This window comes from Myotis myotis, unplaced genomic scaffold, assembly GCF_014108235.1.
Source record: "Myotis myotis isolate mMyoMyo1 unplaced genomic scaffold, mMyoMyo1.p scaffold_m19_p_3, whole genome shotgun sequence".
Taxonomy (NCBI): domain Eukaryota; kingdom Metazoa; phylum Chordata; class Mammalia; order Chiroptera; family Vespertilionidae; genus Myotis; species Myotis myotis.
In genome coordinates, this window is record NW_023416335.1 from 165,637,268 (window position 1) to 165,648,840 (window position 11,573).

The following is an 11,573-nucleotide window of genomic DNA, read 5'->3' on the forward strand; positions in this document are numbered from 1 at the left end:
TTTTTCACTTTGTGTTCTGCGATGCTCAGTGTTGGGGTCCTGGGCAGCTGGCATTGGATTTCAAGGTATCACTGAATAGTGTCTCCTCTCTTTCTTCTCCAGAAACACACCGGTAAGTGGGGCAAGACTATGATCGAGTACCGGTCACAGAAGACCTCGCGCCTCCCCATCATTGACATTGCACCCATGGACATAGGAGGGCCCGAGCAGGAATTTGGTGTGGACATAGGGCCTGTCTGCTTCTTGTAAAAACCCGAACCCAGAAACAACACAATCCATTGCAATCCCAAAGGACCCAAGTACTTTCCAACCCCAGTCACTCTAGGACTCTGCACTGATTGGCCGACCTGACCTGATGTCCATTCATCCCACCCTTTCACAGTTTGGATTTTCTCCCCTCTCTTTCTAAGAGACCTGAACTGGGCAGACTGCAAAATAAAATCTCGGTGTTCTATTTATTTATTGTCTTCCTGTAAGACCTTTGGGTCAAAGCAGAGGCAGGAAACTAACTGGTGAGAGTCAAATGCCCCCTGAGTGACTGCCCCCCAGCCCAGGCAAGAAGACCCACTTCGGGTGCCGGGCACAGGAACTGTGTGTCCTACACAATGGTGCTATTCTGTGTCAAACACCTCTGTATTTTTTAAAACATCGATTGATATTAAAAACAAAAAAAATTATTGGAAAGTATGTATGGACTCGAGCTTTGTTCTTTATTTCCATTAGTCTTTGTTCTCTAGGCGTGACCAGATGGCCATCTGAAGGCTTTCTTTTGTTGACTTTTCAATCAAAGGGCGGGCACCGAGGCCACACTGCCTGGTTTAGTGACCTCACATGAACACAGACTTGCCTCTTTTTGTCAACCTTGACACTGTGTGGAACCCAGGAGTGAACTGGGGCTAGAGACCAAGATTTGGGAAGGGAGGGACAAAGGAGGGATGACAGTAAACATGGCACAGGACTCTGCGTAGATTAGTGCAAGAGAAATGATATGCTCCGAGCTCAGAGGATGGGACAATGTGTGGGCTACATCTTGCTGGGCGGGCAAGGCTGAAGATGCTCCTGAGGGAGGAGGGGGTGTGGAGAGTGGGGAAGGAGAGGGGAGGGAATCTTTGGGGGGCCCATGCTAAGGACACACAATCAGGCAATCTTGGTGACCTACTTATTTATGTCTTTTCCCAAGACTTTTAGATCAAGGAGAGGTGGGAGTGTTGAACACATAACTCACCCCTATTCCTCTTTCCTGCCCCTGTACCTCTGTCCCCCCATTCTATACTTCCTGGACCTACATTTAAAGCTTCTCTGCACTTCCTCCCAACAGTGGGCTTATGAACAGACAGCTTCCCATCTCTCCTTACCATCAGGTGTCCCTTGCTTTCCAATGACTTGTGTATGTGGCAAAAATGAGGAAGCTGACACCTTCTCCACTAGAGAGGGCTAGTTCATAATTTAGAATAAACAACCCTTCCATCTATCAAGATAGCTAATGGGAGCCAAGGGGAGAGCAGTGAGGTGTACAGATGCTTATTAAAATATTTCCTTAGACAATAGGTGGAAATGAAGAGTTGAGTTTGGTTTGAACCTGTCAACCACACTCCAAGAGCCCATTCTGCTTCCTACCTCACTTTGCTTCCCACAGTGTCATCAGAGCTACTTATTCCTTTTTTTTTTTTTTTTTTAAATAATAGTTTATTGATTTTTAGAGGGAGAGAAACACCGAAGTGAGAGCAAAACATCAATTGGCTGCCTCCTGCATGCCCCCTACAGGGGATCAAGCCTGCAACCTGGGCATGTGCCCTGACAGGGAATGGAACAGGCAACATTTTGGTGCATGGGCAACGCCTGATCAACTGAGGCACACTGGCCAGGGCAGAGTTACTTATTCTTACTAAAGCAGCTCAGACCTTGATAAGTGAAGTCCCATTTGCACCAGGATATAAAGGTGATCCCTCGCAGCCCACACACTTCCTGGGTACCTGGCTAAACCCAGAAATTGTAGTAACTGTTGCGTGGTAATTGGGGAGGGAACCCGAGGTAGAGCTTAAGGGAAGAGAAGCAGAGGAACAGAGAACCTTGCCTGTGTGTGGTCAAATTGAAATGCACCACCCTGGCTGGCAGTCAATGTGCTACTTACTGCTGCTTCCTTGTCCCAACCTGGCCCAGAGGGGGTGAGAGTAACCAGGTTCATACTAACTCCTGTGGTCCCGAATGCCCCAGGAAAGGCAGAATTAGAATAGAATTAGAATAACTTCTCATAGAAAATCCTGACGCCCAGCAGGCTTGAGCAGACAGACCTGGCTTACTAATTGTGAGGCCTCAGGCAGGTTATTTTTCCTCTCTTGAGCTTCCTCAGCTCTACCGAAGTGTCTGAAGGCTTTTAACTGGGAGTCAGGAGTCTGCTCCAGCCAAGACTTACTCAAGTTCCTTAGATCCAGGGTAAATTACAGAACAACTTCTGTAATAGTTCCCCTTCTAAACAAGTGAAGGAACACAGAATTTTAAAAGGGTGCTCTCAAGAATCTTACTTATAAAGGCAAAGAATAAGGACTATTTTGAGCAGAGGAAATATTTGGGAACCCCTAGGATTCATGGAGAGCATTTACAAATAGGCTGGTTCTTTCAGTAATGTTTCACACTTGGGGTTACAATTCCTAGACAGTTGACCCGGAGATTGAGGGGACCCTACTTTGGGGTAACTAAAGTTAAGGAAGAGATGGGGCCTGGTGAATATAAGAGGCTTGTGATGGTGCTCACTTTCTCAGTACATATACTAAAGAATTGGAAGGATAGAGATTAGCATGGCCCCTGCACAAGAATGACAGGCAAATTCATGAAGCATTTGATATTTTTGGACATAGACAATAGTTTGGTGAAGGCCCAGGCAGGGAGAAGTGGGGATGAATGAAGGAGAGCAAAGGGCTCTCAATTATGTCACCTTCAATTATGTCAACATTAAAAATCTTTAATAAAATTACCTAAAACAAAAGGCTTGTGATGATGTTTTAAACTTCTAGCTATGACTCTGGACAAAACACATCAGAAAATGTAATCCTTAGCATACAGCAGGTGCTCAATAAATACCTTTTTGGAATGAGTAAATGAACCAATGGAGATTTCAACCAGGTGACACAGGGTAAGTAGTTTGAGAGCAAAAAAGGGGTCATAGTAGAGGCCAAGCAGGAAGCTACAGAGAAAAAGAGATCTCAGAGTATGTCTTGTTTTCAAGAAGCACATTCTTTCTAAATTTCAATCCACTAGAAACACGATGATGATGGCAATGACAGCTGAGCCAGCCACTTCCCCTTTCTATTTTGGTGTTGCTGAGAGCAAACTGTATGCATTTGTTCAAGAACTGATGGAGAGCCTGGCACAACTATGCAGGTATCCCACGGTGCAGCACAGGGGCTAAGGATGTAAACAGGTATGAGATTTCAGAGCATTACGAGGTCAGACTTACTGCTGTTTAAAACAATTAAGTGCTTTCCTTTGAACATCGCAGCTGGATTTAAAGGTAATACTGAGAAGCAAGAAATGCTATTGAAGCACAGCCACAAAAATCATTGAAACTTAAGTACCAGTATGAGTAGTTTTTCCAAAATTACATAAAAATATGCACTAGAAGCTATTTGGAAAATGGGAAAATTAAAGAGGAAATGTCGCAAGGTGAACATCTTCATGTGTGTAGGGCAACGATCTCAGAAACGGTGTACATTTGCCTCCGTGCAAGTCCTGTCCCATCGTCAGTATACAGAACAGTCATCACTACGTGTTCATACAGACAATTAAAGGACCCAGTGTCACACTGAAATTCAGCTCTCAGCGTGCGGTTACTCAATCATGGTCAATGTCAATAAAGCAGTCACAAAATTTAGCCTTAGTTAAAAAAAGATTCAGTGGCCCTAACTGGTTTTGCTCAGTGGATAGAGTGTTGGCCTGTGGACTGAAAGATCCCAGGTTCGATTCCGGTCAAGGGCATGTACCTTGGTTGTAGGCACATCCCCAGTGGGAGGTGTGCAGGAGGCAGCTGATCGATGTTTCTAACTCTGTGTCCCTCTCCCTTCCTCTCTATAAAAAAATCAATAAAATATATTTAAAAAAAAAGATTCAGTGTTGCCCTAGCCGGTTTGGCTCAGTGGATAGAACGTAGTCCCTGAGGACTGAAGGGTTTTGGGTTCGATTCCAGTCAAGGGCATGTATCTCAGTTGCAGGCTGGATCCCTGGTCCTGGTCGGGGCACGTGCGGGAGGCAACCAATTTATGAGAGACAGATATTTTTCTCTCTCGTTTCTCCCTCTTTGTTCCACTATCTCTAAAAATCAATGTAAAAATATCCTCAGGTGAGGATTAACCAAAGAAAAAAAAGATTCAGTGTCAAAATCAATGAGCAAATATTGAAGATGAAGCTATGGGCATGAGGACTAATACTGACCCCTGCCACCACCTGCTGCTGTTAGGGCTTCCCGAGGCTACCTCAGCTGAGGTCTGAACCCCGACTACTCCAGCATCCCACTGTGGGGCTGGAGCCCACTTTGGTGGTTGTAGCTTGGAGCCAGTTCAAGAAACTTTCAAACTCAAACCAGGCCCCTTTCATCAGAACGACAGCCAGGGGGTCGGGGTGGTGGTGGTGGGGAAGTTATTCCGCCCCAAGAAGCAGCTTCACTCCTTAGGCATCTCTGCCCTACCTCTTCCAACCTCCAGGGGGCATTAAGTGCTGTTTGGGAGGAGCAATAGGGCAGCGCGTCACCGCCAGAGACCAGGAAAAGCGAGGCTGTTCTCTGTGCTAAGAGCCTCCGGGGATGGCACACTCAGGGCTTTCTTCCCTTCCCATCCTGTGCTGACCTCCTTAGCAGGCACCTAATCCACGGCCCCCGGAGGTGTCTAAGTCATCCAGGCAAGAGAAGATGCAGATGAGTCAAAAGCAGGGTTTATTTTCCTACCAAACCCCCAATCCATGTTCCAGCCAATGGATGCAGGGTTAATCAAGCCCCACATAGACTCTTAGTAAAAACAATTATAAATTTCTACAAGAAAAAGGTTTTTAAGTTCCTAGGCATTGAGGAACAGATGAAAAAAAATCACATATTGAATGGTCTGCGCTTTCTTTTATGTATTCACACGTTCCCTCCCTGTGCCTCTTCGGTGCGATGAGGTCCTGATGACAGCTGTGCAGCTGCAGCAACAGTGCTGCCTCACGCCCCTCTCTGGTTCTCTAACCTCGTATCCCGGTCTGCTTTCAGCTTATAATCTCCAAGCACAGCTGGCAAGATCTGAATGAAAGTCTTCAAACCTCGAGTGCCTACTATTTGCTGGGCACAGAGTGGGTACTGGGCAGTGATTCGCTGGTTCAGGGAAACGGAAATGGTGCCACAGAGGCGAGGTTTCCTCCCAAGCGGCAGGCGGGTGTTTGCTGGGGATTAAGAGAACCAGTTTCTCCTCTACTTCTACCACCTGGGTAGGTGCAGAACGCAGGCCCTAGGAACGGATGGGGTGTCTCTTCCGACAGGTACTGCCGTGGGAGAGCCAAAAGCAGTTTCTAAACAGCTGAGAAGTTTGTTCCACAATCCACATAGTGATGTGTCTCCAAGGAGCTCTGGGTCATGTGACCAATGTACGAAATCTTCACTGAAGTTCTAGGAAAAAGAAACCAAGGAGATTTAATTCTGCTTTTGAGATGAAATAAGAAAAATTGCCCAAATAATTTCTTGCAAACTCAGGCAACAATATCCATGTGTCCCATTCCCATTTTTCATGGTTATGCAACCAGAAACCCAGAGTCTTTCTACATCCACCGAGATGCTGTGACATTCTAAACAAGCATTTCTCAACTGGGGAAGATTTTACCCCACACAGACTTCTGGCAATGTCTGCAGACATTCTGGGTTGTTACAACGGAGGGGGGTTGGTGGTGTTACTGGCAGCTGGTGAGCAGAGGCCAGGGATGCCATTAGACATCCTACTATGCACAGGAAAGCACCTACAACAAATAACTGTCTCAGCCAAAATGTCAATAGTGCGAGGCTGGGAAACCTCACTCGACACCAGGGGTGGGAATGTCCAGCCCTCTGGCCGTATAAGACTCGCAAAATCCTTTGGTCCGGCCCTGCCAAGGCATTAGGGTGAGTTAATTAAATGTTTGACCAAATATAGCAGACTACGTTTTAAGTTGATAATTTTGTATGGCCCTGGAATGATGTTACAAATACAGTAGGTCCTCGGGTCTATGGCGCCAAGTAACACGATTTTCGCCGTAAGTCGGAACCCACCTACATAAGCACCTACGTCACTCACATGGAGCACATACACAGCAGTAAAGAAGTGAAACAGCAAAAAAAAAAATTAAAAGAAAGTTAACAATTCCTGACCTTTACTTGTGGTAAATACAGTAAATAGTAAAAAAACATAAAGCACATATGTACATAACGTAGAAAGGACGGAACTTTTTTTTTAATAAATAAATGGGAGATGGCAATGTAACCACGAAACGACGTACATCGAGTCCAACGTAACCCGAGGACTGCCTGTATCCAAATGGCCCTTGGCAGAAAAAGGTTCCCCACCCCTGCTCTACACTCTCCTATTTCAAATGTCTGCAGCAGACCCTTGTCATGGTTCTAGGAGTGACCCTAAAGGTCCATGATATGTGGTAGGTAATTTGTGTGGCTAGAAAGACAGTCTGGCCAAATGCTCAGTACTTACACCTGGAGGAAGCTTTCTGTTCTTTACTAGTCTTGTCAGGATTCTAAAGGGATCACAGAACTAGACCTTGTTTCACAGAAAACATTATACATCTAATTGTTCATTGTGAGTCTGGAAATTTGTGACGGGGTTTGGACACGGCATCCAGAGGACACCAAAAGTTTACTGTATCTGTGCCTGAAGGCAGAGGCGCCCCATCCCCTCTCTGGCTGGGTGCCTTGTGGGTCACACAGGCTCTCCTGCGCGGAGGTGGCGAGCTCACACAGCCTCATGGTCGAGACTCAAATACAGAGGCCGTGGAACAGGAAGAAGAGCAACGTACCTCATGAAGATCACGATGTTGTGCACCTGGATATCGGGTAATGTGCAGAAGAAGCTAACAAACAGCAAATATAGAAGCAGTCAGTTTAGTTAAAACAAAACAAAACAAAAAAGAAAAACAGCAAAAGAGAACGGAGTTACACTGTCAAGCGGCGGGGCAGTCAGCCCTGTCTGGGCGCCTCCCCTCCCCACACCGGCTCTCCTGACCTCGGCGCTCCCACGGCTGACTGGTTCCCAATCCCTAGTGTCCTTGCCTCCTCCCACACCGAGATACTCTGTTTTTTCAAAACCATCATATAAATGCTGGAGCTTGGAACTGTCTCTAGTGGCTTAATGTTCTCTTTTAGATATTCCAGCACTTCAGTCACACAGCTAAACACACATCCTCCAAATAAATCTCAAGACAGCCAAAGTCAGGGAGCCTATAGGCCAAAGGCTGGGACTTAAGGCAGGACCAGCCCCAATCAATCAACTGGGCACAACTCTGCATCCCTTTCATCCAGCGGAGAACACAGAGAGAGAGCAGCGTCCTTACTACACATAGGAAAATGGTCCTCCCATCTCCGCCTGCACCAGAAAGTCCACCTGTAAAGAAGACACCAGAGTCGGTCTGTGGCCAAGCAGGACTGACACAGAACAATACTGTCATTAGCATCAAAAGACCTGGGACCACCCTTCCATCTCAGACACACGTTTCCCTAAGACTGGCCCTCACACAGACTATGTGCCCCTAACAAATTCTTCCCGCCTCTTCCCTTCGGAGAGGCCAGTGGACCTCAGACTACCATTTTGCCTCGTCTTGATTTGTACCCAATTGCTTTCTTTTATATATCCTTTTGTTCCTCTAATATTTAAATGCAAGCTGATCCCCCCACTCCCTCTAATTTTTCATAATTACAGAGCTCGCCAGGTCTTTCTCATCAACCAGTTCTTATAAGTGGAAATGAGAGGAAAAAGAAAGTAAGGAGGCTATGACATTCCCACAGCCCCCACTCTTCTCTCAGGCCTATGGGGTGAGGACCCTAAAAAAAACACCGGCATACCAGTTGCTCACTCCGAGGCGGAATGAGAGAGACGTTAGTTGTCATATATGACCCAACCACTGTGTTCATGTACTGAACTTGGCTGGACAGGCTGGTCACTGCCACAGAGTAGAAGTTGGAGTTCCTGATTTTCAGGGTGGCCTGCATCAGGGCAAGGGAGGGAGGAAGTGTAAGTTTCCTGGGTCTGAGACATGCAGACACACAACCCAGGAAGGGAGGCCCTAGGTCTTACCTTGATGGCGAGGATTACAAGGGAGTCCTGCTTATTAAATGTGACATTCATCATTCTGATGCCGTCATCATCCACAAGGACTGAATGTGGAAACAGGAAGAAAGCCACCAAACCAAATGCCAGGAGGCACAGCAGGACAGACAGGAGGACATACTGCTTGCTGCAAATGACACAGCACATGACCCACGTGGGTAGTCAGATGTCAAGGTCCAATCGGTTAAGATTAAATGCACAGCCAGGACTGACGGGGGCAGGGACAGGAAAGGACAAAGGGCTAGGAACCACAAACCAGGCAAGAATGAGTGCAGAGGCAGAAGCCTTTGCTGTTTGCAATCGGGGAAGGGACGCTGAAGAGGGGAGCTGTGTAGACAGAAACATTTTTTTCAACCCCCAGGACACCCCTGCTCCAATTCCTTCCAATTCAGTTCCTTCCCTGGGCCCTCAGAATGTTTCTAGCTTCAAGTTTCCTCCCCCAGATGGTGATGAGGGCAGAGATATCTTTCTTGAGCAAATAGTATTAAAGGAAATGGAGGAATTGACAAGAACAGATAAAAGTTTTCAAAAACTGGCATTTATATGTATAGAAAGGGACCAGGGATAGAATTAGGTATTACCAGGAGAGAGGCAGGTAACTCACGTTCTCTGAGGGCGGAGTCTCTGATCACTGTGTGGGATCAAAGCCACCAACTCATTTACTTGCTCTATAAAATAACCAAACAATTATTTTGCTAAAATAAATCTCACATGTTAGCAGTACTTGCCTTCGCATCGCACAGCAGCCTGTCACAACCTATACTTGTTTGGAATTAGACGTAGATTCGCATTTTGGGTCTAATAACTAACTCTATAGAGAGTGTCACAAATTACAAAACATGTATCAGTGCTGCCAGGGCAGTGACGTGGAAGTTGAGAAATCTAGGGTCTGAGACATGCAGGTACACTACCCAGGAAGGGAGGCCCTAAGTCTGGCTTTCCTGCATGGCCTTGGGGAAGGCATTACCCCTTCAGGCCACTGTCTCCTCACCTCTAATATGAAAGCTTTGGAGGAGATGGTTCTTACAGCTCTAACCTTTGTGATGATCTGAAGCTGTTATGACTTCCTGGGAACCAGCGTCGTGACATATGACTCTGCACCTAATCCAGGCTCCACTCCTGAGCATTTGTTTTTCTCTCCCCACGTGATACACATATTTTTCAGATTTTAGGTTGTTAATGATTCACTATCTGCTCCCTTGATAAGAAGCTTCCACGGAGCAAAGCTGTTCCAAGTCTTACAAGTGACAACAATAAAGAAACGTGCCTGTCAACAAATCCCACAATGCACAGCAAACTGTGAAAGAGACAACCACAAGCCCAAAGTGGAGTCACTTGTGCTGAAACCCATGACAGTGAACCCAGACTTAATGCTTGACCTAATTACAGTTTCAGACTTCTCCAGGAGTGTAATCTTAATCAGTCAGTCTGGAATTTTCTGGTCATGTGGACTCTCTTCCTCCTCTCCCCACCCCCACGAACAATCCCCTTTGCCCGAAACAATCCTTTCTTTTCTTTTGCTAACAACTTTCCTGTTCCACCCAGTTTCTGCCTATAAAAGCACCCACACTGTACAGCTCCTTGGGGCTCCGCTATACTTGGGATGCCGCTCGATTTATGAATCGCTCACTAAAGCCAATTAGATCTTCAAATTCACTCGATTGAATTTTTGCTCTCTAACAAAACCAAAAGTTCCAAGCCAAGGAAACAAAGAACCAAAGAGTGGAAGTGAAGAAAAGAACGGCTTTCAAATATACGGAAACCAACAGAAGTTGTGGAACCTGCCCCAATGTATCGGGTCAGCTGATGGCTCCTGTTCAGGGCACCATCTACCACTGTGACATTCCTGCCCAGAGTAAAGGCTCTGTCTGGGAGCAGAAGCCCTGCGGGTACCTCGGGATTCTCAAAGGTTCTCACCTGTGGGAATGTAGCCTGTCCCTTGGCACGTGAGACAGGTGATGCTGTCCCGCCCCGTGAACTCCACATATGGGAACTGGGCAATGGCTTCTTCCTGCTCCCGTTCGTCCAGCATATCCTCTCTGTCATCTTTCTTTCGCTTGTGGGAAGGAGGGCGCGCAGAGGCGGAATGCTGAGACCCCATGGCCAGGGTGTGCCACCTGGGTCATGTCCTAGGGGGCGAAGAGTCCAGGCGGTGCATGTCAATGGCCACACTGCACAGGGAGGGAAGAAACCGAGAAAAGGGAAAACACAACAGTGACCAAAGTGCTGTTCTCAGTGTGATCCCAAACACCTGTACAGCTTCTCCCGAGCCTTCGTTTTGTAGCAGTGCTCCCCACCCCCCTCCGACCCCTCCGTGCAACGGGAGGGACTGGTCGCCTCCGCCAACCTGCCCAGCTCCTCGCCGTCCGGGGACTCGGGGCACCCCAGCTCCCACCTGGCCCGGCTTTGCCCCTTCTCCGTCTACTACTGCAAACTCTGTGTCCTCCTCGAGAAAACCTTCCGCAACAAACAACGGACACCAAATTAATGGCCAGCCTTAGAGATCCTCCCACTCGCCTGTCAGCCCACGAGGCGGGCTCAGGTCACGCCCCCTGGCGAACAGCGACGCTCGGAGACCACCCGCCCCGCCCAGCAGGGAGCGCAGGCCGCAGTCCCGCACCTGCCAGGCGCGAACTCCCAGCAACTCCTTCCTGGGCGCACCCTACCGCGCCCCGCCCCCTGCCCGCCTCCGGAGTTAACCTGTCCGGTCCTCTGAGCAGCCGCACTCGGTGCGCATGCGCCGAATGGTGAGCTGCCGGGGGCGCGGCCTGCGCGTGCGCTCTTCGCGGCCCAGCAGCCGGCGCCGCTGGAGGGCTGCCGAGTGCGGGGAGAGCAGCGCCCCAAGCGGCCTGGGGGAGGTAACCGCGCGGAGAGAGCGCCGTTACCCAGTAATGTTGGGAAAGGCTCCAGCCACGTTTCCGGAGCAGAACGTCTCTCCGCCCGCCCGGGAGGAATAAAGAGGCTCCGCAGCCAAAGCCACTCTCAACGATTTTTTTTTTTTTTTTTTGAGTACAGAGGCCGTGTAGATGCTGAAGGTACAAAGATGCAGAAAACACGAAAACTGCCCTCCCCTCCCCCAGCGGTCCACAAGCAAAAAAGACACGCACATAGGGGTTAGAGAACACTTAAAAAATATATGTTTTTATTGATTTCAGAGAGGAAGGGAGAGGGAGAGAGAGATATAAACATCAATGATGAGGCAGAATCATTGATCGGCTGTCTCCTGCACGCCCTGCACTGGGGATGGAGCCT

The 11,573-nt window shown here is 48.0% G+C and overlaps 2 protein-coding genes and 1 non-coding gene across 6 annotated transcripts in view; 2 read left to right on the forward strand and 1 right to left on the reverse strand.

Annotated features, from left to right (window-relative positions):
- Positions 1-687, forward strand: part of COL2A1 (collagen type II alpha 1 chain) — a 30,488-nt gene extending 29,801 nt beyond the window's left edge. Inside the window, exon 54 of the mRNA XM_036301081.1 lies at positions 103-687. Coding sequence (XP_036156974.1) covers positions 103-249 — 147 coding nt within the window. The 3' untranslated portion in view covers positions 250-687. The remainder of the gene's footprint in view (positions 1-102) is intronic.
- Positions 688-2,743: 2,056 nt separating this feature from the next.
- Positions 2,744-2,847, forward strand: LOC118652274. The gene has a single exon (XR_004966536.1). It is a non-coding gene; the product is annotated as a U6 spliceosomal RNA (small nuclear RNA).
- Positions 2,848-4,900: 2,053 nt separating this feature from the next.
- TMEM106C (transmembrane protein 106C) lies at positions 4,901-11,039 on the reverse strand. Of its 4 annotated transcripts, none has more exons than XM_036300629.1 (8): positions 10,942-11,039; positions 10,239-10,492; positions 8,926-8,989; positions 8,289-8,448; positions 8,057-8,197; positions 7,549-7,598; positions 7,015-7,068; positions 4,901-5,626 (listed from the first exon to the last, which is right to left on the reverse strand). In XM_036300629.1, the coding sequence occupies exons 2-8, from the start codon at positions 10,420-10,422 to the stop codon at positions 5,530-5,532; spliced, it is 750 nt and encodes a 249-aa protein (XP_036156522.1). In that variant the 5' UTR covers positions 10,423-10,492; positions 10,942-11,039; the 3' UTR covers positions 4,901-5,529. The 4 variants fall into 4 exon arrangements, with proteins under 4 accessions (XP_036156522.1, XP_036156521.1, XP_036156519.1 ...); XM_036300628.1 differs by having other exon boundaries at positions 10,839-10,983; XM_036300626.1 differs by lacking the exon at positions 10,942-11,039 and adding an exon at positions 10,717-10,935.
- Positions 11,040-11,573: the final 534 nt, after the last annotated feature.